Genomic DNA, 26,654 nt, shown 5'->3' on the forward strand with positions numbered 1-26,654 from the left:
ATCCCGCACAGCTCTTCCCACCCCCACCTCTAATTGCGTTCCCGCGACACGTTGGGATGGAGACGCTCACTGGCCAGCTGAGAAAACCCTGAGGCCCGCGGGGGGTGGACGGTGGGATCTGGGCACTGGGCGAGGACCTGCCCGGGGTGAGCTGCCCACCCCCAGCTACACTAGAACTCATTCTCGCCATCTTGTCCATCCTCCTGTTCCTGGAGAATCACCCAGCCCCGTCAAGGTTTTCGGAGGATTTGAGGGTTATGGTCGTGAGTGCACTTGCACCTGGGATTGGGCTGAGCCAGACAGGCTCCTCCCAGCTTCAGCTCCTTCTGAGCTCACCGACCCCATGGACCTTGGTCCCTCTAGGGCCTTCCAATACTATTAGGACACCCCCCCCCCATCCCCTCCAGGTGAACACAAAGCAGCCACGTAGGTGAGCATGTTGGCTTCTTAGATGCACAAATTTAGTCCAGCTCGACGACATTTATTGGGTGCCAGGCTAGGTGCCGGGAACCCCCAGGTAGGTGAGAGGAACTCCCTGTCACTCAGAATGTCCCCATTCCAGGGCCTCCCCAAGGCCCCATGTTTCTATGGGCACCAACATGGGGAGAAGGATGGGAGTACAGCTTCGTGGAGGTAGGAGCGGTTCCCAGGCAGGCAGGAAGAGGGTTGCTGGTGCTCAGGGCCCTCTTGACTCTGGTCCTCCCCATGTGCTCAGAGCAGGGCTGCCCAGCGGGCATGGAGATGGTCAGCTGTGCCAACCGCTGCCCCCGCCGCTGCTCAGACCTCCAGGAGGGGGTCGTGTGTCAGGACGGCCAGGACGGCCACGCCTGCCAGCCGGGCTGCCGCTGCTCCGAGGGTGGGTGCTGCCCTGGCCCCTGGGCACGTCACAGCGACTCAGTGGGAAGGCAGGTGGGACCCCGGGTGCCTGCACAGCTCTGGAGGGCTGCCTCCCCGCAGGCTTCCTGGAGCAGGACGGAGGCTGTGTGCCGATCGGGCACTGCGAGTGTACGGATGCCCAGGGCCACAGCTGGGCCCCAGGGAGCCAGCACCGGGAAGCCTGCCTCACCTGCACCTGCCGGGCCGGGCGGCTTTCCTGCACGGCTCAGCCCTGCCCACCGCCTGCCCACTGCGCCTGGAGCCACTGGTCAGCCTGGAGTCCCTGCAGCTACTCGTGTGGGCCCGGAGGGCAGCAGAGCCGCTTCCGGTGTGTATGGGGCTGGGCCAGGCTAGCGTCACCTCCCCCAACCCCGGTCCGCCACGCCTGGACGCGGTCTCCCTCTCTGATGCAGAGCTCCTGGATTCTGCCCCCCAGGGGCATGCCCACTCTGTGCCCTGGCCCCACCTTTGTCCCTGGTCATCCTTGCCTTTAGCCACCTCCACGCCCACCCCAGGCTTTCCCATCTGGTGTCCCACCAGGAGGTGGAGGAGTGATGAAGGGCCCTGGGCCATCACTCACCTTCTGTGCCCTGGGCCCCACAAAGGTCCTCCACGTCTGGCCCATGGGCTCCAGAGTGCCGGGAGGAGCAGTCCCAGAGCCGGCCCTGCCCTCAGCCCCCATGCCCACCCCTGTGCCTGCACGGTGCCCGCCTCCACACCTTGGGGGACAGCTGGCGGCAGGGCGAGTGCCAGCAGTGGTAAGTCTGGGCAGAGGCAGGGGTGGAGCGGGGACGGGGGCGGATGGCAGTGTCCCTGAGTCTGGTCTCCTCCCTTCAGCTCCTGCACCCCGGAGGGCATCATATGTGAAGACATCGAGTGTGCAGGTCTGGAGTTTACGTCCCGCTCCCACCTCCCCCCACCTCTGTTTGCCGCGTGTCTCATATTTCCCTCCCACCCCTACTTCCAGCCGCCACCCCCTGTGCCACGGAGGTCCCGACCAGCCATCGGGACCTTCTCTGACCTTACTTGTGCCCTCCCACAGTACCCAGGGCTTGGACGCTGTGGTCCCCTTGGTCTGAATGCCCCGTCTCCTGTGGAGGTGGAAACCAGGTTCGCACCCGGGACTGCGTGGCCTCGACCCCTCACCGCAGCGGGGCCCCCTGCCTGGGCCCTGGTACCCAGACCCAGAGCTGTGGACGGCAGCCTTGCCTGGGGCTGCTGGACGCCTGCTCCTGGGGCCCCTGGGGGCCCTGTTCCCGCAGCTGCGGCCCCGGCCTGGCCTCCCGCTCTGGGTCCTGCCCCTGCCCGCTGGCCAGAGCCGACCCCACCTGCAACAGCACCTTCCTGCACCTGGACACCCGGGCCTGCTACCCGGGGCCCTGCCTGGGTGAGTGCGCACAGGAAAAATACAGGGAGTAGCATGTTTTCCCAAACCCCAGATTTCCGCCCCCCCCCCCCGCCCGAGATATCCATCTATCTCCCTGATATTTGATCTCGTTTCTTTCCCCTTCCCACCATCTTTTCCTCTGAGCCCTTTGGGGTGTGACCCTCGCTGCTGAGTGACAGGGAACACGGCGAATTAGGACTTGTGTGGATTCTTGGCTCCCTCTTGCCCTTTTCCTGCGCAGGGCGTTGGCCAGGGCTGGGATGAGAGTAGAGGGCAGGGGAGGGGCGGGAAGGGAGGAGAGAAGCTGGAGGGGCCTGGCTGGCATCCCCCCACCTTGGTCCCCAGAGGAGTGTGTGTGGAGCAGCTGGAGCAGCTGGACGCGATGCTCCTGTCGGGTGCTGGTGCAGCAGCGCTATCGGCACCAGGGACCAGCGCCTGGAGGGGCGGGGACGGGGGCGGGCCCCCCCTGCACACGACTGGACGGCCACTTCCGGCCTTGCCCCCTCGGCAACTGCTCTGGTGAGAACCCCGGAGCCGGAGGCCGGAGAGCCGAGCCCTGCCCTTGCCCGCACTGACCCCCGCTCTCAGCAGCCCCGTGACCCCCATGCCTCACGTCCCACCCCTCCCCGCTCCACTGCGATCTCCCCACTTTGTAGCTGCAGGCTTTGTCCACTTGCGGCTGCTCCCAGGCCCAGAAGGTCTGGCCCACCTCTCGTTGTGGCCACCCTCTCAATCTCTGCCCCCCTGGCTCCCATCTGCCAACCTCTGGAGCACCTGCCAGCCCCCTCGCTCCCCGCAGGCCCTATCCTCCGTGCAGCTACCAGGCTCTCCAAGCCCCGACCATCATGACCCTTCCCTAGAGACAGCCACAGGGGCCGAGTGGGCGCTAGACGGGGCAGCACTGGTCGGTCCTTACTGGCAGCCTGGGGCCAGGCTTACACTCTTACGAGGAGGCCCCGAGGGGCCTTGATGGGACCATGCACTGTGTGCTCCAGGCTTGGGGCGGGGGCAGGTGGAGGGTGTCTCTGGGCTGCCCCCCCACCAGCCTGCTGGCCTCTGTTCCCCCCCAGAGGACAGTTGCACACCTCCCTTTGAGTTCCAGGCCTGTGGCTCCCCCTGTGCCGGGCTCTGTGCCACGCACCTGAGCCGTCGGCTCTGCCAGGACCTGCCACCCTGCCAGCCTGGCTGCTACTGCCCTGAGGTGAGGGGCGGAGCCAGAGGAGATGCCCCAGGAGAAGCGGGTCTCGGCCCACACTCCTACCTTCCTTCTCTCTGCGATGCCTGTGGCGACACCCCTCCCCACGATGCCTCTTAAGGGTCCCTCACCTTCTGCCTCGTGCCCGTGTGCCCATCCATTTGCTCGGCAACATGCACGTGCCCCTGCTGTGAGCACTCACACTACCTGCACTCGGGGACAGAGATGGCTGCCACACAGCTCTGTCCCTGTGTGCCCTTCTGCGCAGGGGCTGCTGGAGCAGGCTGGGGGCTGCATTCCCCCAGAGCAGTGTAGCTGCCTACACATCACAGGAGAAGGAGCCAGGGTGACTCTGGCTCCCGGGGACCGCCTGCAGCTGGGCTGCAAAGAGTGGTGAGTTAAGGGGGCGGAGAGGCAGCGTCAGAGGGCTGGGGCCAGGGAATGGGGGGGCAGGTGGCCCCACAGGGAAATCGCCCTGGCCTGGACCCAACCCCAACCTCATCCTGTTCCAAATGAGCCCAGAGCTCAGGCCACCCCTACGTGAGCCCCACCAGCCACCTCTCTGGGCTGAGTCTGGTCTCCCCAGTCTTACCCCGACCACCCCCTCCCACAGTGAATGCCGGCGTGGGGAGCTGAAGTGCACCAGCCAGGGCTGTCAAGGTAACGCTGCCCTGGAGAGACCCTAACTGTCCCCATTTGCCCAGGATTGGAAGGTTTCCTGGATCTGGGACCAGGACAGTCCCAGACAAACCGGGATGTTTGGTCACCCTCCCCTGACCCTCCCAGCACCCTCCTGCAGCCTTTCCTGTTTCCAGCCCTTCCTGGTCATAACTGGGTCTCCTCCCTCCCCCTCTACTGGGGCTTGTGGTCTCAGGGAGGGTCACTGGGAAGGGTGCCCACTCGCTGCCCTTTCTAGGTCTTCTGCCTCTGAGCGGGTGGTCCGAGTGGTCACCCTGTGGGCCTTGCCTGCCCCCTGGTGTGCTGGCCCCCGCCTCCAGGACTGCCCTAGAGGAGCGCCGGTCTCAGCACCCAGCTGGCCTCTCCCCGACCTTGGCCCCCTTGCTGGCTTCGGAGCAGCACCGCCATCGCCTCTGTTTGGACCCGGAGACTGGGAGGCCATGGGCTGGGGACCCAGACCTGTGCATTGCACCACTCAGCCAGCAACGCCTCTGCCCGGACCCTAGGGCCTGCCATGGTAATACCGAGGGGCAGAGACCAACAGGGCAGGAGGGAGCCTGAGATGAGAGTGGAGGGAGGGGTACCTGGCCAGGTAGGCCTGGGCCATGTTGTTTATTTCAGTAGCCAGGCGCTTAACAAGCCTGCTAAGCCTCCTGCTTGCCCCCAGGGCCTGCGGGATTTGGGGGTATTTGGCGATCTGGCGCTGGAGGGGGGGCGGGCCGCAGCAGGAAGGATCCTTGCAGCCGATGAAAGGGGAGGAAGGGGGCTTTGGGTGCTCCGGGCCTAGCAGAGTGTCTGTAGGGCTGGAGCCCAAGGCCTTGGGGTGGGAGCAAGAAGCCAGGGCGGGGCCCTGGGCGCTGACTTCCATTTTACCTCCCCAGACTTATGCCAGTGGAGTCCTTGGGGGCCCTGGAGCCCCTGTCAGGTGTCGTGCAGTGGGGGCTTCCGGCTACGCTGGAGGGAGGCAGGGGGCCCCCCTGGAGGAGGCTGCTGGGGGCCTTGGGCTCAGACTGAGAGCTGCAACGTGGAGCCCTGCCCAGGTAACCCCCATCCTGGCATCTGGAGGCGGGGCCAAGGACTGTAACACGGGAGATAGCACCTGATGAGGAGGTGGCCTCTGCTCCTGGAGGCGTGCCCTGGAGGGCAGGGTGCTGTCCTGGGGGCCCAAAAGTCGGTCCCCAACACAGACTCCTACCTTCTGGTCCTCAGGGGAGAGCTGTGAAGCCCAGGACACCGTGCCCACCCTTGACTGTGCCAACCAGTGCCCTAGAAGCTGTGTGGACCTCTGGGACCGCGTGCAGTGTCTGCAGGGACCATGCCGTCCAGGTGGCCGGGCCACGCCCACAGCCCAGCCTGGGAGCCCTAGGGCCTCAGACCAGAGCAGCTTGCTTCGCTGATCCCTACCAGAGAGCATGTGACCTGCGGGCGGGGACATGTTACAGGATCAGGGGTTATAGGGCAGCAAAGTGGATCCTTGGGTCACTTTCAGCACCTGGGTAGGGGTCCTGCGTAGAGCGAGCCTTACCTAACATGGGCTTTGTCTGTGAGGACGTTCTGGCAGCCTCAGGGGTCCCTGGGGTGGGGCCCACACAGGGTGGGCTGGAGTGACCCCTTCCTGTGCTCCAGCAGTGGAAACAGTGTGGAGACCGGGTCAAGTGGGGACTCGGGGGGCTGGGGTAGGGGAGGGTGCTCCAGGGTCAGCCTGAAGCTCTGGACCCCATCTGGCTGCCAGAGGGACCCATGATGTGTGCCCGAACCTTGCTTGTCCTCCCCACCCCCCTCAGGCTGCCGCTGCCCCCCTGGCCAACTGGTGCAGGATGGGCGCTGTGTGCCCATCTCCTCCTGCCGCTGTGGCCTCCCCAGCCCCAATGCCTCATGGGTGGTGGCCCCAGCCGAGGTGGTACAGCTGGACTGCAAAAACTGGTATGGCTGCCCACTGGTGGCCAAGCAGGGGATGGGGAGTTTTAGGTGGGAGGCTTGGGACAGGTCAGGGTGGAGGGCGTTAGCGGGAAGCAAAGGCTCTGTTCCCCTTGACTTGTGCCCTTGACCCCTGTCCGCAGCACCTGTACCAACGGGTCCCTGGTGTGCCCACGCCATGAGTGCCCAGTCCTTGGGCCTTGGTCAGCCTGGAGCAGCTGCTCTGCTCCCTGTGGTGGGGGCAGCATGGGGCGACGTAGGAGCTGTGAGGAGGGTCCTATAGGGGCGCCATGCCAGGCCCAGGACACAGAGCAATGGCAGGAATGTAACCCGCAGCCCTGCCCTGGTGAGCACCTGGGGTGGGGGAGTGAGGGGGGAGCCTCCCTGCCCTCTGGTGCTGCTGAGCTCGGCCGGCGTTCAACAGCGTGGGCGGTGGGTCCCGAGGCGGTCCCCTCCCTGGTACTCCACCTCACCATCTGTGCGCTCCCCCCAGAGTGCCCGCCTGGCCAGGTGCCCAGTGCCTGTGCCGCTTCGTGCCCACGCCTCTGCTCGCATCTGCAGCCTGGTGCCCTCTGTGCGCAGGAACCCTGCCGGCTCGGCTGTGGCTGCCCCGGAGAGCAGGTATGGACAGTGCCCTGACTGCCGTACGGGGGGGCAGGCAGGTGGGGGGCAGAGAAGTGTGGTGTGAGCAGAACTGAGCCCGCGCCTTCCTGCCGCAGCTGCTGCACAATGGCACGTGCGTGCCCCCTGCGGCGTGCCCCTGCACCCAGATCTCTCTGCCCTGGGGCCTTACCTTGACTCTTGAAGAACAGGCCCGGGAGCTTCCCCCAGGAACTGTGCTCACCTGGAACTGCACGCACTGGTGAGGGCCCCGGGCAGGGGGGACAGGGGGAGGAGGGAGCTAGGGCAGGGAGGGGGTGGAGGGCAGCATTGCTGAGAAGGGGGGTGGGGAGGAGGGCACCGGAGGCGTCCGAACACGTGCTTCTGTCTTCCCAGTATCTGCCAAGATGGAGCCTTCAACTGCTCCCCAGCTGACTGTCGTGGTGAGATGTGGCTGTCTAGGCCCCTGCTGGTCCTTCCAAAGCCAGGGTGGGGTTGGCCCCGATGAGGGCAGAGGGCGCTGCCTGCCCTAGGCAAAGCTGTCTCTCCCAAGAAGCCCCTTCCTTGCTCCGTCCACACTGGTGTTGGGGGCATTCCTGTGAGCACACGGCTGTGAGTGATGCAGGAAGTGGAGGGTCTTTCCCTGCAGATGAGGAAGCAAAGGCTGAGGGTGAGCTAAAGTAGGACCCTTGTCTGGCATCTGCCCTGTGCTGTTTTACCCCCATCTGATCAAAGTCAACAGGCGTTTGCTAAGGGCTCACAGGTGCCCAGCTCGGGCACACTGGGCTCTGTGTGGATTCAGAGGCACACAGGCCTGGCGAGTCCTGAGCTGCCCCAGTCTGGCTGCTGAGGGCCAGCTCACCCACCGGAACAGGTAGGGACAGGAGACCGTTTCTGGCTCACTGACCAGCAGGCTGCACCCACAGGACTGGAAATCGGTGCCATGAATGGAGAGGTCAGGGTGGACGGGACTGGTCAGGGGAGGCTTCCTGGAGAAGGCCAGACTCGAGTTAGGCCCCGTTAGTATTTGGAAGGTGGATAAGAGCAGGCGGGCGTGTTTGGAGGCCTAGAGGCCCAGAGCCAGCGAGTGGACAGCACTGGGAAGGCAGGAGGGACTCTAGGGGTGTCTGGTGTGGGAGGGGGGAGAATCGAAGCCGGACCCAGGGCTGACCTGAGTGGTGGTGGTGGTGGTGGGGTCTTCCCTGGCAGAGTGCCCCTCCGGGGAAATGTGGCAGCAGGTGGCCCCTGGGGAGCCAGGGCCCTGCGAGCGGACGTGCCGGGAGCCCAATGCCACGGAGACCCAGGGCAGCTGCGGTGTGGGGCAGGCCCCAGGCTGTGTGTGCCAGCACGGACACTTCCGCAGCCAGGCGGGCCCCTGCGTGCCCATAGACCACTGCGAGTGCTGGCACCGTGGGCGTCCCCACCCGGTGAGACACTGTAGCCCCTCCGGGCCACCCAGCCCTCCCCCACCCCCGCCCCTCTCCACTGGCTCCTCCCCCTGTGCCAGGATCTGCAGCAGCAGACAGCTCGGCCATCAGCCATCACCCATCACACGGGGACAGTCTCCAGGCCCCATCAGCCCACCTCCCTCCCGAGACTCTTGTCCCTGACTTTGGTCTCTGGCCCCTGTCCTGACTGGTTTCAGGGATGAGGGATTGGCGGGGGGTGGGGGAGGGTGTAGTATAGAAAAGTCTAACTGGCAGAGATGGGTAGAGATGGACGGGAGGGTTCTCCCCTCTCCCCAGCCTGGATCCGAATGGCAGGAGGCCTGTGAGAGCTGCCGCTGCCTCCGTGGGAGGAGTGTCTGCACCCAGCACTGCCCCCTCCTCACCTGTGCCCAGGTACCCGCCTGCAGCCCTGCTGCCCTCCTTCCTGGGTCCCTCCCCAGAGGCTGGTCTTAGGGCCTTGAGCAGGCAGTGCTGGGGCCCTGGGGTCATCCTCCTGAGTGCACTGGGGACCACTCCCTCTGCAGGGCGAGGTGACCGTGCAGGAACCAGGGAGCTGCTGTCCCACTTGCCGCCGAGAGGCTCCGGGTATGCCGGGGACCTGGGGCACTTCCTGCCATGCCTCTCCCTGCTCTGGGCCCTTCTCCCAAACTGCTCCCGTGCCCACCCTAGGGGGCCTGCCGTCCCCAGTGCCGCCCACCATGGGGATCAGCAGAGTGGTGACGCCCAGTGCTGCATCATGGCGCCTGGCCATCGCTGCCCCAACAGCCTCAGGTGCCCCTCAGGTCCACAGTGTCCCCTTTACACAGAGTCCCCGCATCGAGGCCCTTTCTCTCTGCCCTGCTCCCGCCTTCTGTGCTCACCTTCTTCCCACAGAGGGGCAGGCAGCCTCCTGCCGGCATCTCACAGAGCTGCGCAATGTCACCAAGGGCGCCTGCTACCTGGACCAGGTGGAAGTGAGCTACTGCAGTGGGCACTGCCCGTCCAGCATCAGCGTCATGCCTGAGGTGAGCGAGGGGGCTGCCGTGCAGGCCCAGGAGAGTCAGGTCAGCCTGCACCCCTGAGGGACTGCTGCGGCCAGCCTAGGCCTGGGCAGTGCCCAGGGGACACGAGGGACTCGGTTGATCTCAAAGGGGCACAGCTCAGAGCCAGGGGCGAGTTTTCACCAAGGCGGTGGCCTGCACCTGCTGCTTGGCCCTGTCACCCTCAGCGGGGCTTGGACCCCAAGCCTACTCCAGGCCTCCACCCTGTGCTGCGGGCTTCCCAGGACATCAGCAAGAAAGGCACAAAGGACCTACGTTAGGCTCTGAAATCACAGCCCATCATATAGTGAGGACAAGTTCTTTAGGACAGACCATTTACACACAGCATTGTCCCAGACATTCCTGGCAAGGCATATTATGAGCACGTCCCAGAAGACCTCTGCCCTGCGCGTGCTCTCCTTGGACCCAGAAGGCCCAGCCCTGCTCCATGTGCAGACCTTGTCAGGAGCTCTGTGCCCACCCTGACTCCCCTAATCCTGAGCCTGGAGAGCTATGGCTCCAGTTCTAGCCTGGGAGGGTCCTGGCCCTGCCTCAGCTCACCGATGGTGTGGCCATTCCCTCCTGTCTCGACCCACCTGGGTCATCTATTCCTGGAAGACAGAGGTGCTTTCCTACCTAGTCCTCAACGCTTGGCCACTCTCTGCTCCCCTGGTGCTCCCGGTACCTCCTGGTATTCCCAGACCATTCCCAAACAATATTTGGATTTGTTAAAACATAGGAGAGTGGTTAAGAGATTTTTTCCCTCCCCTGGGGAGGAAAAGTGAGTGATAGAGGGATAGAAATCAGATGGAGATTTGTTTTTACTGAAGTACAATTGACATGCAATGTTAGTTTCAGGCGCACACATAGCGATTCCACAATTCTGTAAATTACACAGCGCTCCCCACAATAAGTGTAGTCGCCATTCAGTGGTATTGTGTTATTAATTATACTCCCTATGCTGTACTCTTCATCCCCAGAGGGGTTTTTTTTTTAACTGAATCTTTTGTAACTCGGTGCTGTTGAATACAGTGCCTATTTCAAAAGTAAAATTACAATGGAATTATACAGAAGTTAGATCAAATATTCGGTGACACTCACGTAGTTACTATATAATCGAATAGCAGGAGGGGTCTGGAGTGAGAACTCACTTTGCACTTAGGATCACAATTGTACAGTTTAGAGCTTCCCACCTTGCAGCGTCAGAAAGTATTAGATCTGCCTAAGGGGATGGTAAGCAAGCCCCTTGGGGGTAGGGCCTTATCTCTCCCCTGCTGCCAGGAGGCACTGACGAGCAGTTAAAAGCATTCTTACCGTGCAGGTGCGCGCTCAGATGGCTGGGGCTTACAGTGAAGGAGGTGGGCTTCTTGGGGAAATGGGAGCTTGATGGTGACACATCCCTTCCCTACCCCGCTGCCCTGCTTGGCCAGGAGTGTTGGGCCCTGGCCGTACCCCGGATGGGAAGGCCAAGAGAGCGAAGGGAGGTGGCTCGGGCAAACTCCTGTGGCCCCTCCCCAGCTCAGCCACGCCCTCCCGCAGGAGCCTTACCTGCAGAGCCAGTGCGACTGCTGCAGCTACAGCCTGGACCCCGAGAACCCGGTGCGGGTCCTGCACCTGCGCTGTCCCGACGGCCACGCGGAGCCCGTGGTGCTGCCGGCCATCCGCAGCTGCCAGTGCAGCGCCTGCCAGGGTGGGTCTGGGCGGGGCGGGGCTGGGGTGGGAGGGCCGGGGACCGAGGCTGGACACCTGCAGGGGCGGGGCCGGGCTTTCCGAAAGGCGCCCGGTTTCCCGAAGCTCAGGCCCTCGTGGGATTCATCCTTCTTGACCCCTTCTGACCCTCTTCGTCCCCCGTCTTGGCTTGCTTGTTGGCTTCGTCTCCAATGCAGCGCAAGCTTGGGTGTTTGGAGTCGGTCACAGCTGCTTCCTCCCAGCTCATCTGTTTCCTTCCTTGCTGAGCATCCGTGACCTCAGCTTCGCGACCTGACTGACTGTGCACAGGCTTTTGGGGGGGGGGCTTGGTGGGAGCGCATGTGTGAAGCGCCTGCCAGGTGCCTGGTTCTTGATAGGTCCCCGAGGCCACATTGTGGCAGGTGAGAAACAGGTGCAGGGGCGCTCACAGCGCCTGGGTGGAGCGCAGGGCAAAAGCACACCTTTCTCTGGGCTTCTTCCTGGCGGGGCTTCTCTCCTGCCAGTTTGCTCCACTGCTCCCCCTCTGGCTGCACCCCTTCCCGGCCTGACCACTGCCTCTGTGCCAGTGCGTCTCCCCCTTATCTGTCCTCCAGGAGGTGATTTCTCAAAGCACTGACGGTCCCGCTGGATGAGGCTGCCCAGCCACCACCCCTCGTGCGATCACCGGGCCCAGAGGCACCGACCCCCTCCTCCCGTGCCCACCCATCCACTCCATGCCCTGGTACCAGCATATCCCAAATAAAGTGACATCAGCAGCAAGCTCGTGTGCAGTCTGCGTCTGGGGACCAGAAAAGAGAGGGAGGCAGGGTGGGTCTGAGCCCCGGCCTTGACCTGTGCGAGGACTGCCTCCAGGAGACTTCTGTTAATCTGCCATGCTGGTGAACCGGGCAGGCCTCGGTTTGCACTTCGGCAGGTTGAATATAAAGTCTGGAGTTCTCTGGTTCCCCGTTTCTGCTGCCCGGTTCTGCCTCTTCCTCCCGCAAAGAGCCCTCTTCCTGTGCGTCGCTGGTTGTAGTCGGCGCTGCCCGCCTACACCACCCTCTCCTGCTTCCAGATGCCATTCCCCGTCATCCAGAGAAGAGTTCGGCTCATGGGTCATACTCCTTGTCACGGACACTCGGTGTCCGTGTGGATAATCCATTCAGTTCTCACCCCCTCACCTCCAATGACCTTTCCCTTCACCACTCAGATATTTTCAAACACTTCCAAATATTTACTTACGGATCGTGACTTCCTATCATTCCAGTTTACTTGCTCTGGTACCCCACCGCTATCATTTATTTCAGATTCATTGAGCCCACCGGGTTCTCACTTTTCATTAGCTCTCTCCTGTCTCCCCCTCAGGATTCATGGTCTGCATGGTCATCCTCAGCACCAACTGCACATTAGAAGCACCCAGGGAGCTTTTGAGATCCTACCAGTGCTCGGGCCCCATCCTGAACCCTTTAAGTCAGATTCTTTGGAAGCCTCATGGGTAATTCTATGTGCACCTAGCTGGAATTGAGAACCACCTGTCATTATAAATCACTCCAATGCAAGTACCATTAAATCCCTTGATTTTCTTTTTTAAACTATCTTTTTAAATTGATTTATTTTGAGAGAGAGAGAGAGAGAGAGAGAGAGAGCAGGGGAGGGGCAGAGAGAGAGGGGGAGAGAGATCCCAAGCAGGCTCGGAGCTGTCAGTGCAGAGCCCGATGTGGGGCTTGATCCCACAAACCATGAGATCGTGACTGGAGCTGAGATTAAGAGCCGGCTGTTTAACCAACTGAGGCCCCCCACCTTGCTTTTCTATCGCCATTCATACTCCATACCTGGCAATCCTCCAACTCAAATATCTGCCCAAGTTTCTGCTTCCAGACAGAATTTTGCAGATAGTCTGTTTTTGCCTTCAATTTGTAATCACAAACCTCAAACAGGGCTTTAATTCGATTTGCCCATCCTGCACATTGTTCCCCCATAAACTCTATTTCCTCTTTTCTGCACTGACTATGCATGCCTTCTCTTCTTCCCCACCCCCTTCATTTTCATGAGATGACCTTGTCTCATTGAGATAATGTCAGATGGGGATTCTCTCAGCAAATCTACCAAACAAGTCTACACGGACTCCGTCTTCTCCTTCTTCCCGCGGGGTGTCATCTAGAAGTGTCCCTACCCCTGGAAAGAGCCCTTGGTCCTGTGGTCCTGCCTCCTTGCCTTGCCTCACCTGTGCTTAACCATCATTTCCCTTTCCGCCAACAATAGAAACATGATCTTGTGTCTTACATTTGGATCCCACACTTCCTTCCAGATACTGCCCCGTCTTTCTGTACCTTTTTATGGGAAAACGTTTTCAATCACCAGCCCTTGCTTTCTCAACCACCTCCCCTCCAACTTTAAACATTTTTTTTTTTAATTTTTTTTTTCAACGTTTATTTATTTTTGGGACAGAGAGAGACAGAGCATGAATGGGGGAGGGGCAGAAAGAGAGGGAGACACAGAATCAGAAACAGGCTTCAGGCTCTGAGCCATCAGCCCAGAGCCCGACGCGGGGCTCGAACTCACGGACCGCGAGATCGTGACCTGGCTGAAGTCGGACGCCTAACCGACTGCGCCACCCAGGCGCCCCTAAACATTTTTTAAAAAAATTTATTTATTTAGAGAGAGCACGAGGCGGGGGAGGGGCAGAGAGGAAGCTAGAATTCCAAGCAGGCTCTGCACCAGCAGCTTGGAACCCGACATGGGGCTCAAATTCATGAGATCATGACCTGAGCCCAAACCAAGAGTCAGAAGCTTAACCGACTGAGCCATCCAGGTGCCCCTCACCTCTAACTTTTAAACCCCTAAACAAGAATTTGTTATAAGGAGACAGAGATAACTCAAGGGCAGAAATACAGCTCTCCAAGGTATATACAGAGAGGTACAGCTATAACTGAGCTGGGAGCTGGAGATTGGAAGGCCACCCGGAGTCTTCTATCTTATTTCTTTTTCCCCTCAGTAACACAGACTCCTCCTACCAGGGACTGCACCTGCCAGAGGGAGGCAGCTCAAAGCACACAAAGCTGTGAACTGAATTGTGGTCCCCCAAACTCCTAGGTTGAGTCCCTAAACCCCAATGTGACTATATTTGGAAATAGGACCTATACAGAGGTAACTAAGGTTAAGGCTGATAGGATTAGTGTCCCTATAAGATAGGACACCAGAAAGTTCATTCTCTCTCTCCTGACTACACACAGAGAAGAGGTCATATAAGCACATAGCAAGGTGGTGCCGCCTATAAGCCAGGGACAGAAGCCAACCATGCTGGCTCCCTGATCTGGGACTTCCAGTCTCCAGAACTGTGGGGAAGCAAATTTCTCTATGTTGTTATAGCAGCCTGAGCTGAGGTCAAATATTATAGGTCCACTCACATGGATTGAACTCCCTCACATTTCTAGAAAAGGTGTTTTTTTTAAATTTTTTTTTAACGTTTATTTATTTTTGAGACAGAGAGAGACAGAGCATGAACAGGGGAGGGGCAGAGAGAGAGGGAGACACAGAATCTGAAACAGGCTCCAGGCTGTCAGCACAGAGCCTGACGCGGGGCTCGAACTCACAGACCGTGAGATCATGACCTGAGTCGAAGTCGGACGCTCAACCGACCGAGCCACCCAGGCGCCCCCTAGAAAAGGTATTCTTATTGGCCCCTGCATTGAACCATGGCCAGGAGCGCAGAGTCGTATAATGGAAAATGGTTACTTGGGACCTACTCAGGGGTGATAATCAAAATATTTAACAGTCAGTATGGCAATATGTACTAATAAAATTTTTAAATATAAACTGGGGCACCTGGGTGGCTCAGTCGGTTAGGCATGTGACTTCGGCTCAGGTTGTGATCTCATGGTTTATGAGTTCAAGTCCCGCATTGGGCTCTGTGCTGACAGCTCAAAGCCTGGGGCCTGCTTTGGATTCTGTGTCTCCCTCTGTCTCTGCCCCTCCCCCGCTCACACTCTGTCTCTCTCTCTCTCTCTAAAATAAAACATTAAAAAAAATTTTAAATATAAACTATATCTGCTTTATTTTTTATTTAAAACTTTGAAATATGACTTAGAGGCGCCTGGGTGGCTCGGTCAGTTAAGCGTCCAACTTTGGCTCAGGTCATGATCTCTCGGTTCACGAGTTCAAGCCCCGCCTCGGGTTCTGTGCTGACAGCTGAGCCTGGAGCCTGCTTCGGATTCTGTGTCTCCCCCTCTCTCTGCTCCTCCCCTGCTCACACTACGTGTCTCTCAAAAAAATGAATAAACATTAAAAAAAATTTAAAAAACCCAAAACTTCAAATTATGACTTAAAACACCCATATGTAAAAGTACAGAAAACATTTTTATAGTTGATTTTACCAACACTTTTATAATAATCACTGCCTTACTTTCTGTCATTTTACTTCTATGTATACATAATGGGAGGGCCACATGGGGGCTTTCTGGAGTGCTGGAGATTTTCTGTCTCTGATCTGAGCGGTGGCTACCTGGCACACAGGTAAAAACACATCAAGTGATACACTTAAGATTTCTGCACTTTATTATTTGTCCTATTCTTATTACATATATTACACCCATATACATTACAAACGAAATAATATATGGTTACAATGACTTCAAATAATTTTAGGTCTGTGACCAGGGCACCGGGGTGCAAAAGTATCTGGCCCCAGGGGTCCCAAACAGACCAGGTTCGGTCACTCGCTGCTGACAAAGTCCAAAGACAGAGAGATGAGCGGTGGTGAAACAAGAAAGGAGTGTATTTCAGTGTGGCCAATGCTGGGAAGACAGCGGACTAGTGTTTCAAAGACTATCTCCAAAACCTCTGGGTTTATACAGGGAAAATGTGGGCAAAAGTTGGGGGGGGGTACATGCAGGTGGGCAGCAAAGGTAAGGTCGATCGCTGTCTTGAGGTCAGTCATGTGGGGTCTTGCTGGCTCGGGGCACTTGTTACTGCTTGAGGGGCTAGTTCTGGTCCCCATCACAGGATGCTTTGCCTGAGTTAAGACAAAAGCTGGGAAGAACATAACCAATCAGAAAGTATAGATGAGCTCAAGATGGAGGCGGCTGATGTTCTGTGTCATGTCTTTTTTTTTTTTAATGTTTATTTATTTTTGAGAGAAAGAGACAGAGTGTGAGCGGGGAAGGGGCAGAGAGCGAGGGAGACACAGAATCCGAAGCAGGTTCCAGGCTCTGAGGGGTCAGCACAGAGTCGGACGTGGGGCTCGAACTCACGGACCGTGAGATCTTGGCCTGAGCCAAAGTCAGATGCTTAACCTGAGCCACCCAGACGCCCTGAATGTCTTTTAAAGAAGATGAGAGAATAGGGGCGCCTGAGTGGCTTAATCTGTTAAGCGTCTGACTCTTGATTTCGGCTCAGGTCACGATCTCATGGTCATGAGACTCAGCCCTACCTTGGGCTCCAAGCTGGGGGTGCAGCCTGTTCAAGATTCTCTCTCTCCTTCTCCCTCTGCGGCAGCTCACACTTGCCTTCGAACTCTCTCTCTCTCTCACAAAACAAAACAAAACACAAAACAGAGAGAGAGAAGAAAGGAAAGCAAGTATATCTTTATAGAGCTTGGACTTCTTTCTTTCCTCCTTAAATTCATCCTCTACTCTGCAGTATGCCTGATCCAATTGAAGTGCAAATTTGCCCACACCATTCACCCGCTTAAAACTCATTTCAGACTCCTTAAGGTAGCATACAATGCCCTCCATGTCCAGCCCCCAAGTATCTCTCCAATGTCTTTTCCCACAACTTCCTGTCTTACGCTGCACCTACCATTTGCTCACCTGCCTGGCTTAATTTATGCTATTTCTTATGGCCACTGCCCTCTTAACAACACCTTTGTTCCCCTCCTATTTTAGCTCAGGCTACCATAACAAAATGCCATAGGCCCGGTGGCTTAAACGGCAGACATTTATTTTCTCACTGTTCCGGAGAATGGGAGTTCAAGACCAAGACGCCATCATGGCCAAGAGGATGGTGGGAACTCTCTTCCTGGCTTACAGACAGCTGTCTTCTCGCTGTTTCCTCATCTGGCAGAGAGACAGCAAGCTCTCTGGTGTCTCTTCTTGTAAGGACACTAATATCATCATGAGAGCCCCATCCTCATGATCTCATCTAAACCTAATTAACTCCCAAAGGCTCCACATCAAAATATTGTCACATAGGGGTTACATACAAATTCGGGGGTTACACAATTCCTTCCATAGCACCTCACGGCTGACTCCTACTCTTTAATTTAGTCCAGGTGCCACTTCCTCAGGAAATCCTTGACCTAAGCACCCCATATTCTCCCACCACTGTACTCTAAACGGTGACAAAGTGTGTTTTCATAGGGTCCTGGGCTTACCTCTCTCCTTGCACTTGTGTCTTTATTTTGTAGTTATCTGTTTCTGGTCTGTTTCCCCAATAGACTGTAAGCTCCTTGAAGGCACGGTTTTGTTTCATTCAGCTGTGTATTCCCAAACCTTGCACGGTGCCTGGCAACATGGTAGGCAGCCAATGATGCTTTTTGAATAAATGTTAAAAAAAAAAAAAAAAAGTATTGCCCTCCTTGATTAAATAAAGTCTGAAACCTTCAAGGTTGACAGTGGTCGTAAAAATGCGAGGGAACAGACCCAAGAACAGGCATTCTCACAGCCCAGGGAGATCTGTTTGCCTTTAACGCAAGATCTGGGAGAGCGTGGTGGGGATGTCACCTTTCAACCCTCAAGCGCGGCGGGAAGGGCAGGGAGCGAGCTGCTCGGCGTCCAATCAGGGTCCAGCATTTCGGGAGCCAATAGCGGCTTGAGAGCCACTGAACTAGGCCGGACTACGCTTCCCGTGATGCCCCGCCGTCTCGGGCCAGGCGGCTGCCGTAAAGCGGCTCGCCCGACACGGCGCTAGTCCGCGCTGCTCGCCTCTCCCGGCATCGGGAGCGCTACCGCCCTCCCGACGTGGGGGAGCCGGTTCTCGGCCGCGCGCCCTCCCCGCCGGGGCGTCCTGCCCTCCGGGGGCCCCGGTCCCCAAGGTGGTCGCGGCGGCGGCATCCTCAGGCCAGGCCGCGGGGGGAGGGGGCGGCCTGGAGGCAGTGGCGGGGTCAGCACGGGCCACCTCAAGCAGGGCCATGGAGCCCAGGGAGTCGGGGAAGGTAGGCCTGGAAGGGCCCTGGGGCCGCCCACTCCCCTCCCGTGTAGATCCCTGACCTGGGCTCCGGCGAGGCGGGCGGTTGGGCGGAGTCCCCGCAGATGAGCCATCCTTGCAGGGAACGACTCGCCCGCTCGCCCGCCGCCTCGTTCTCCACACTTGGGCGGCCTTCTCCGGGCGGGTGTGGCGGGGAGGAGCAGGAGTCCCGCGCAGCCTCTCGGCCCCCCTTCCCTCTCCCGGTGGCCAAGCCGCCCTCTGCCCTGTGGCCGCCCGGTTGATGCTGGGGTGGGTGACCGACTCAGGGTAGTGATGCAGAAGTGCTTCCTGTTTCCCCACACCTCTGCTGGGAGTTTTGAAGAGGCCCAGCATGTTTTAAGGCTGGCTAAAACCGTAGTGGAAGGCCGGGGGTAGGGATTACCGAGAAGCAGGGTGAAGGTTTGGCCCTGACTAGATCCCCCTTCCCAAGAAAGGGCTGAGAGGAAAAAGAGAAGGCATCCGGCATATTTCTTGCCCACTTAAAAGTTACTGGCTTATCTACTTCGTGGAGTATCCGAGCACTGCCCAGAAGCATATTCCGTAAACTGGCTTCAGGCTTGGGGTAGGAGGCTGTGAGTTGGAACAAAAGATGGGAGAAAGTGCTTGACGGTAGAGTTCAGTGGCTTTGACGGGATTGCTAGAGGCAGTGTCAGAAGACCAACTCGGTTGTAGGCATCTGACTTGGAGACCGTGGCAGCCTCTTGGGACTAAGATCTTTCTGGATGTTCTTGGCAGCCTGCTGCCAATTTTTATTTCTTCTTTGGCACAGAGGGAATTCCCTCCACATATGTTTTCAAGGGTGTATTGAGTCCTTTTAAAAAAGAAATTCACTTAATAAACATATGCGGTCTGTGGTCTACTGTGAGCTAGATGGTGGAATACAGGATAAACATGAAGAGACCACTTTCCGCAAAGAGCTCTCTGTGGGAGAGAGTTACTGACTTCAATAACTAGGACAAGGGGCGCCTGGGTGGCTCAGTCGGTTGAGCCTCCGACTTCGGCTCAGGTCACGATCTCTCCGTCCGTGAGTTCGGGCCCCGCGTCGGGCTCTGGGCTGATGGCTCAGAGCCTGGAGCCTGCTTCCGATTCTGTGTCTCCCTCTCTCTCTGCCCCTCCCCCGTTCATGCTCTGTCTCTCTCTGTCTCAAAAATAAATAAATGTTAAAAAAAATAAAATAATTAGGACAAGCCTGAAAGCGCTGTCCCAGAGACAAAAGAGAAAAGATAATGAGGTTATTTCCACGCTGTAGCTTCTTCTGGAAAGGCTGGGAAGGAATGAGTTACAAAAGAAGTTACCCCTTGCTTAAGTCTCTCTTCCACACTCCCTCTCCTCCACAAGCTACAGTGATGCATTTATGTAACAGATGAAACAACCCAAGTAAACAGTGTGAGACAAAGCTCAACAGAACCCAACTAAAGAAAGATTGAAGGTGAACCATGTGCCAGCCTCACGATAAACACTGTAGGGGATATCAAAGTAGTCAAGGAAATGGCCCGTACCCTCAGGGAATATCCCCTGATTAGTTTCAACTAAACCTGAGTTTGGGGAGCAAAGTGTAATGTGGAAGAAGGATTGTTGGAAATTGAAATTAGCAATTTGAGGTTGATCTCAAACTATTCTGTTTAGTTGTAGGCTTTCTTAGCATTTAATGGGAGAAGAGAGAAATGCAAACAATTTGGGAGGTAGGGGAGAAATGTGATGTCCCGTTCAGGCCCAACCACTAAATGAAAACCCCCCTTGGGGACTGGAACTTTCACTCTTGATTCTAATCTTGATTGTAGGGTGTCTCCAGAAGATGCTCACCCTTCCAAATGCATCAGTTTTCTAACCTGGGAAATTGGAAGGTTATCCAAAGACGAAATAAAGCGACTGCAAACACTGGCAGTGTTAGATGTCTTGCACATGAGTGGCAGTAACTAGGCTGGGTGCAATGTCTGCTAAAGTTCCATTCTGAGTATCTTTTTTTTTTTTTTGGCTCAAGGCTGGAAGACTGGGTGTCCACTTGAGGTAGTAGCTTGGTCGGTTAATGGTATCTGCCTTTGGTACTATTTTGTGATATTTGTTAACTAACAGCAATCTTGGCCTATTGGATTGGGTGGGGGGTATCTTACATGTCACTGGCAGAATAAAGGAAAGAAGTCAAAGACTTTTCGCCATCACTCTCTCCCATTATCCTGTTTTATTTTCTTCCCAGCCTTTATCACTGTATAAATTCTCACAATTATTTATTCTCACATGTGCTGACTTTGCTCTCTGTTGTATCCCCAGTTAGGACAATGGAGCAGCGTGTGGCATTTAATAAGTTCTCAGTATTTTTGGAATGAATGACTCATAAAGTAGCGTTGCTACAGGATCCCTTTTGCTAGAGGTTATGAATGCTCTGGAGCTCGCAGTCTGACACCCCATGTGCCCTCTGGGAGACTGTATTTTTAGTGCTGCCACATAGGGGTATTTATTGTGTGTATAGTTACTGCCTCAGCATTTCTGGTTCCTGCCCCTTCTGCCTTGTCCATGGAAGTGCTCACTCCTATCTCCCTTTTCTCTAGACCCAGTTCTATTATTACTCTTACTGGTGTCTCTCAGCTCCCAAGAGATTTTAATCTGGACAATAGTGATAGTGTTTTCCATATCTTAGGATCACCATGCACCAAGCCCATGAGAAACAACTAATAAATGTATTTGGAATGAAATAATTAAGAGCCTGTGAAATACTTTGTATATAATGTGGTGGGGGGAAGGGGTAGGTAATGGTGAAGGAGGTCATAACATAAGCCAATCAGCATAGGTTTCCTGAGTACCTCCAGCTCCATGAGAGATACAGAGGCTTCCTTGCTCAGGAGAAAGAGAAATGCGTGGACCACATGGTTAGGAAATCCCTCGCAAAAGAGGTGGAATGTGAATAGGAACCTGATGAGTAGGTACAAGGAAGTAGGCGGAGTCAGGGAATCTAAAGGTCGGGTGTGTAGAAGGAGGAAAGAGTGTAGAAGGAGGAAAGACGCAAGACATGTTAAGTGATTGCAGTGGCACTAATCTGTCTGCGGTAGAGATTCCAGGTCCGGCAATACACAGAGCTCAAGTTAGGAAGGTGGGTTAGTTTCAGATCAAGGGAACTTGGTGCTGGGCTAAGTCAGAGCTGCCGTATAGACAGAGGGAACCACTAAAATAGAACATCCAGAGATACTCTTTGCTTTATATATAGGTAAATAATTGCCTTTATTGAAGATTTGTGTTTTCTTTACATGGACATCAATTGGAATCAGAAGGTTCTTGCCATAATATTGGCTCAAAGAGAGATACCAGAGTTAGGGCAATCACTCTTGTTGGGAAGATACTTCTTTATTATCTAAGCATTCAGTCCTGGTCATTCCCTTCATCCTTGTGGATGCTGAAGTAATGGGCCCATTGGCTTTCATTAGAAGCCCACCTGTTCCCTCAGGAAGAAAGGGGAAGGGGTGGGTGTGAATAGGGAGCCTTGCTTGTCCTTGGTTACAAGTTCAACCTGTCCTGTTTGGAACAGCTTGCTTGCTAGTCCTGGGGCACAGTAATCACCCCGGGTTCTGCCTTCAGTCTAACCTCAAGCATCCTCTTCCCCCTTCCCCCGTTGGCTCCCCTTAGACCATATCTTATGTGTACCCCTTTGCTGTCTGACTGCCTTGTTTTAGCGGAGCGCATCCTCCAGCAGGATTTTGGAAATATAATCACATTTTGCATTGGAAGACACTCTGAGTGCAAATAGTTATTTCAAACATGCACATTTGGCAGGGCAATTCTATTAAAAAATATTTTTTACTGAAGTACCACTGCCATCCTATGTTTTATTAGTTTCAGGAATGCAACATAGTGATTGGACAATTCTACACGTGACTCAGCGCTCACTGCAAGTGTTGTTACCATCTGCCACTGCACGGCATTATTAAATATTATTGACAGCATTCTCCGTTCCGTACTGTTCAGCCCCATGTCTTATTTATTTTATGACTGGAAGTTTGTGTCTCTTAATCCCCTTCACCTGTTTCTCCCACTGCCATCCCCCCATCCCTCTGGCAACCACCAGTTTGTTCTCTGTGTTTATGAGTCTGTTTCAGTTTTTTGTTACTTTGCTTTCTTTTTTAGATTCCACTAAAATTCCACTTTAGGTAAGTCATATTCTATTTGTCTTTTTTGTCTGACTTATTTCACTTAGCATAATACCTTCTAGATCCACCCATGTTGTCACAAATGGCAAGATCTCATTCTTTTTTATGGCTGATATTGATATGGTTGATTATATGGCTGATATATAGTATTTCTGTTTAGAATCTCCGTATAGTATAGAATCTCCGTATTGTTTTCCACAATGGCTGCACCAATTTACGTCGCAAACGGCACGAGTGCTCTCTTTTCTGCGTATCCTCATCAGTACTTGTTATTTCTTACCTTGTTTTTTTGTTTTTATTTTAAGTAATCTCTGCACCCAGTGTGGGGCTTGAACTCACAACCCCGAGATCAAGAGTTGCGTGCTCTACTGACTGAGCCAGCCACGTACCCCTGTGATTTCTTGTCTTTTTGATACTAGCCATTCTGGCCGGGGTGCAAGGTGATATCTCATTGTTCTTTGATTTGCATTTCCCTGATGATTACTGATGTTGAACATTATTTCATGTGTCCGTTGACCATCTGTATGTCTTCTTTGGAAAAATGTCTATCCAAATCCTCTGCTCATTTAAAAAAAATTTTTTTAGTGTTTATTTATATCTGAGAGAGAGACAGAGAGACAGTGTGCGAGAAGGGGAGGGGGAGAGAGAGATGGAGACAGAATCTGAAGCAGGCTCCAGGCTCTGAGCTGTCAGCACAGAGCTGGATGCAGGGCTCGAACTTGTGAGCCATGAGATTATGACCTGAGCCAAAGTCAGACACAACCGACTGAGCCACCCAGGCACCCCTGTGTCTGCTCATTTTTTAGTTAGTTTTTTTTTTTTTTTAGGATGTTGAGTTCTGTAAGTTCGTTATGTATTTTGGATATTAACCTCTTATACATCATTTACAGATATCTTCTCCCATTCACTGGTTGCCTTTTTGTTTTATTGATGGTTTCCTTCACTGTGCAAAAACCTTTTATTTTGGTGCAGTCCCAACAGTTTAGTTTTACTTTTATTTCCCTTACCTGAGGAGACATCTTGTAAATATGTTGCTAAGGTTGATGTCTAAGAGATTACTGCCTATGTTTTCTGTTAGGAGTTTTATGGTTTTAGTTCTCACATTTAGGTCTTTAAGCCACTTTGAGATTTTTTTTGTGTGTATGGTGTAAGAGAGTAGCCCAGTTTCATTCTTTTGCATGTAGTTATACAGTTTTCCCAGCACTATTTATTGAAAAGTCTGTCTTTTCCCCCATTGTATATACTGGCCTCCTTAGTCACAAATTAATTGACCATATACAAGGGGGGTTATTTCCGGGTTTTCTGTCCTGTTCTGTTGATCTATGTGTCTGTTTTTGTGCCACTACCATACTGTTTAGATTAATACAGTTTTGTAGTATATCTTGAAATCTGAGATTGTGATACTTCCAGCTTTGGTCTTTTTTCTGAAGATTGCTTTGGCTATTTGGGTCTTTTGTGGTTCCATACAAATTTTAGGATTCTTTGTTCTAGTTCTGTGAAAAGTGGTGTTAGTGTTTTGATATGGATTGCATTGAATCTGTAGATTGCTTTGGGTAATATGGACATTTTGACAGTATTGATTCTTTCAGTCCATGAGCATGGTATATCTTTCCGTGTGTGTGTGTGTGTGTGTGTGTGTGTGTGTGTTGTCTTCATTTCTTTGATCACTGTCTTATAGTTTACAGAGTATAGGTCTTTTACCTCTTTGGTTAAATTTATTCCTAGGCATTTTATTCTTTTTGGTTCAATTGTAAGTGAAATTGTTTTCATAATTTCTCTTTCTGCTACTTTGTTATTAGTATAGAGAAATGCAACAGATTTCTGTATATTAATTTTATATTCTGCATCTTTACAGAATTCATTTATTAGTTCTAATAGCTTTTTGGTGGAGTCTTTAGGGTTTTCTATGTGTAATATCATGTCATCTGCAAATAGTGATAGCTATACTTCTTCCTTACCAATTTGGATGCCTTCTATTTTTTTTTCTTTTTGCTTGTCTGATTGCTGTGGCTAGGACTTCTAGTACTATGTTGAATAAAAGTGGTGGAAGTGAACATCTACGTCTTATTTCTGATCTTAGAGGAAAAGCTTCCAGTTTTTCCATCAATAAATATGATGTTAACTGTGGATTTTTCACATATGGCCTTTATTATGTTGGTATATGTTCCCTCTAAGCCTACTTTGTTAGTTTTTATCATGAAAGTATGTTTATTTTGTCAAATGTCAAATGCATCTATTGAGATGATATGGCTTTTATCCTTCTGTTTGTTAATGTGATGCATCACATTGATTGATTTGCAAATACTCAGTCATCCTTGCATCACTGGAATAAATCCCACTTGATTGTGCTGAATGGATGCTTTTAATGTATCGTTGAATTCTGTTTGCTACTATTTCTTGAGAATTTTTGCATCTTTGTTTGTCAGGTATATTGGTCTGTAGTTTCTTTTTTTGTAGTGTCCTTGTCTGGTTTTGGTTAATGCTGGCCTCAGTAAGAATTGGGAAGTTTTTTTTCCTTTACTGTCTTTTAGAATTTTGAGAAGAATAGGTTTTAATTCTTCTTTACATGTTTGGTAGAATTCACCTGTGAAGCCATTTGGTCCTGGACTTTTGTTTGTTGGGAGTTTTTTGATTACTGAATAAATTTAATTACTAGCAATCAGTCTGTTTAAATTTTCTGTTTCTTCCAGATTCAGTTTTGGATGATTGTATGTTTCTAGGAATTTATCTATTTCTTCTAGGTTGTTCAATTGTTGACATATGACTTTTCATAGTATTCTCTTGTAATCCTTTGTGTTTCTGGGGTATCCATTGTTATTTCTCCTCTTTCATTCCTGATTTTATTTATCTAAGTCCTCTTGCTTTTTTTCTTGATGAGTCTGGCTAAAGGTTTATCAATGTTGTTTATCCTTTCTAAAGAATCAGCTCTTAGATTTATTGATCTTTTCTTTTCTTTGTATTTCATTTATTTCCACTCTGGTCTTTATTATTTCCTTCCTTTGGGCTCTATTTGTTCTTCTTTTTCTAGTTCCTTTAAGGATAAGATTAGATTGAGTTTTTCTTGCTTCTTGAGGTAGACCTGTATTGCTATAAACTTCCCTCTTAGAACTGCTTTTGCTGTGTCCCAAAGATTTTGGACCATTGTGTTTCCAAACCATTTTTGTTTTTAAAATTGTTCATTCATACATATTCATAGGTGAAAGACTGTAAGTTTACATACCAGGTGTCAATAGTAATTCTTTTTTAGTAAGGGGATTGTGGGTGATCTTAAAACATTTTTTCTGCTCATTGTCTAAATTTTCTGCGGTGAACACGTATTAACTCATAAGAAAAGCAGTCAAATTATTTTTTTAAGTATACAGCTCAACAGTGAGTGATAAGAACTATCTGTATTATTTTTCTCAAGAAGCTTTGACTGTTGAGTTAAAATAGATATTTCACCTGCTCGAAATCTGACCATAAAGTTACAAGGCAATTTTAGACAAATGTACTAGAACTTGTCATAAACGGAAATAAACGTGTCCCCTTCACAGTTGTCACTCTGGAAGGCCTTCTACTTACCCCAAAGATACTATTTCCCAAAATGTTGTTTTGCTTTGGTGGTGGGGAATTTATATTTTGTTAATAATTTTCTTGGGGCGCCTGGGTGGCACAGTCGGTTAAGCGTCCGACTTCAGCCAGGTCACAATCTCGCGCTCCGTGAGTTCGAGCCCCGCGTCAGGCTCTGGGCTGACGGCTCAGAGCCTGGAGCCTGTTTCCGATTCTGTGTCTCCCTCTCTCTCTGCCCCTCCTCCGTTCATGCTCTGTCTCTCTCCCAAAAATAAATAAACGTTGAAAAAAAAAATTTAAACAAAAAAAAAAAAGAAAAAAAAAATAATAATTTTCTTTATCAGACTAAGTGATACATGTTTGGGGTATGAAATTAAAAGGATAAACGGAGCAATGTTTTCTGCCTATTTCCTTTTCTGATGATTTCTTTTATAATGGTTTGTTGCATGGCCGCGGATTCTTCCCTCTCTGGGGCTATGATGATAGTTTTGTTTTGGAAAAGTTTTCTTTTCCATGTCTCACATTCACTTCCTCAGTTTCAACCTGCCTCCTCTCCCTGCCACCATCTGCAAGAACCTTTCTCCAGATGTCTGATAGTCCAGCTTAATAGTCACAAACCAAAATTCTAACTGGAAGCCCAGAGTCCGTGGAAGGCGGGGGGGGGGGGGGGGGGGGGGGGCTTGTCAGCACTGAGCCTTGCAGGGGAATCTGGGCAGGTATTTCTTGGCGAACAGCTTTCCCCCCATTCTTGTTGTCTTACCCTTGCTGCCTTCACTCCCAGGCTGGAGGTTCTCGGCACTGCAGTTTCTGAGCCTTTTTTTGGATTTTGTGGTATAAATTGGGTCGTTTCTCAGTTTGCCCACTGCTGGGCGAGGATTTGATTTCTTTGGGTCTGCTCAGTTACTACTTTTTCATCTACTTTTCAGTTTCCAAAATCCTATTGCTTCTGTCTCCTCCACCTCCCTCCTTGTTCTGTTTCCTATCCTTGTGGGTGTTTTC

At 53.1% G+C, this 26,654-nt stretch overlaps 2 protein-coding genes across 2 annotated transcripts in view; both read left to right on the forward strand.

Moving 5' to 3' along the window:
• Positions 1-11,568, forward strand: part of LOC124523043 (SCO-spondin-like) — a gene marked incomplete at its 5' end in the record, with an annotated part of 53,688 nt that extends 42,120 nt beyond the window's left edge. Inside the window, 23 exons of the mRNA XM_047094793.1 lie at positions 716-856; positions 958-1,204; positions 1,482-1,634; positions 1,714-1,760; positions 1,919-2,263; positions 2,609-2,782; positions 3,334-3,464; positions 3,727-3,851; positions 4,072-4,118; positions 4,375-4,653; positions 5,018-5,176; positions 5,346-5,462; positions 5,921-6,059; positions 6,197-6,399; positions 6,547-6,674; positions 6,773-6,915; positions 7,050-7,096; positions 7,863-8,080; positions 8,399-8,494; positions 8,626-8,686; positions 8,975-9,105; positions 10,660-10,810; positions 11,403-11,568. Coding sequence (XP_046950749.1) covers positions 716-856; positions 958-1,204; positions 1,482-1,634; positions 1,714-1,760; positions 1,919-2,263; positions 2,609-2,782; positions 3,334-3,464; positions 3,727-3,851; positions 4,072-4,118; positions 4,375-4,653; positions 5,018-5,176; positions 5,346-5,462; positions 5,921-6,059; positions 6,197-6,399; positions 6,547-6,674; positions 6,773-6,915; positions 7,050-7,096; positions 7,863-8,080; positions 8,399-8,494; positions 8,626-8,686; positions 8,975-9,105; positions 10,660-10,810; positions 11,403-11,425 — 3,305 coding nt within the window. The remainder of the gene's footprint in view (positions 1-715; positions 857-957; positions 1,205-1,481; positions 1,635-1,713; positions 1,761-1,918; positions 2,264-2,608; positions 2,783-3,333; positions 3,465-3,726; positions 3,852-4,071; positions 4,119-4,374; positions 4,654-5,017; positions 5,177-5,345; positions 5,463-5,920; positions 6,060-6,196; positions 6,400-6,546; positions 6,675-6,772; positions 6,916-7,049; positions 7,097-7,862; positions 8,081-8,398; positions 8,495-8,625; positions 8,687-8,974; positions 9,106-10,659; positions 10,811-11,402) is intronic.
• A 6,184-nt stretch (positions 11,569-17,752) lies between these two features.
• ZNF862 (zinc finger protein 862) overlaps positions 17,753-26,654 on the forward strand; it is a 38,244-nt gene continuing 29,342 nt past the window's right edge. The window contains exon 1 of the mRNA XM_047096623.1: positions 17,753-17,938. Within this exon, the coding sequence (XP_046952579.1) occupies positions 17,915-17,938 (24 nt within the window). The 5' untranslated portion in view covers positions 17,753-17,914. The remainder of the gene's footprint in view (positions 17,939-26,654) is intronic.

The sequence above is a fragment of the Lynx rufus genome, unplaced genomic scaffold, assembly GCF_022079265.1.
Source record: "Lynx rufus isolate CCGP_SWC_20201006 ecotype Redwood Valley unplaced genomic scaffold, mLynRuf1.p SCAF_4, whole genome shotgun sequence".
Taxonomy (NCBI): Eukaryota; Metazoa; Chordata; class Mammalia; order Carnivora; family Felidae; genus Lynx; species Lynx rufus.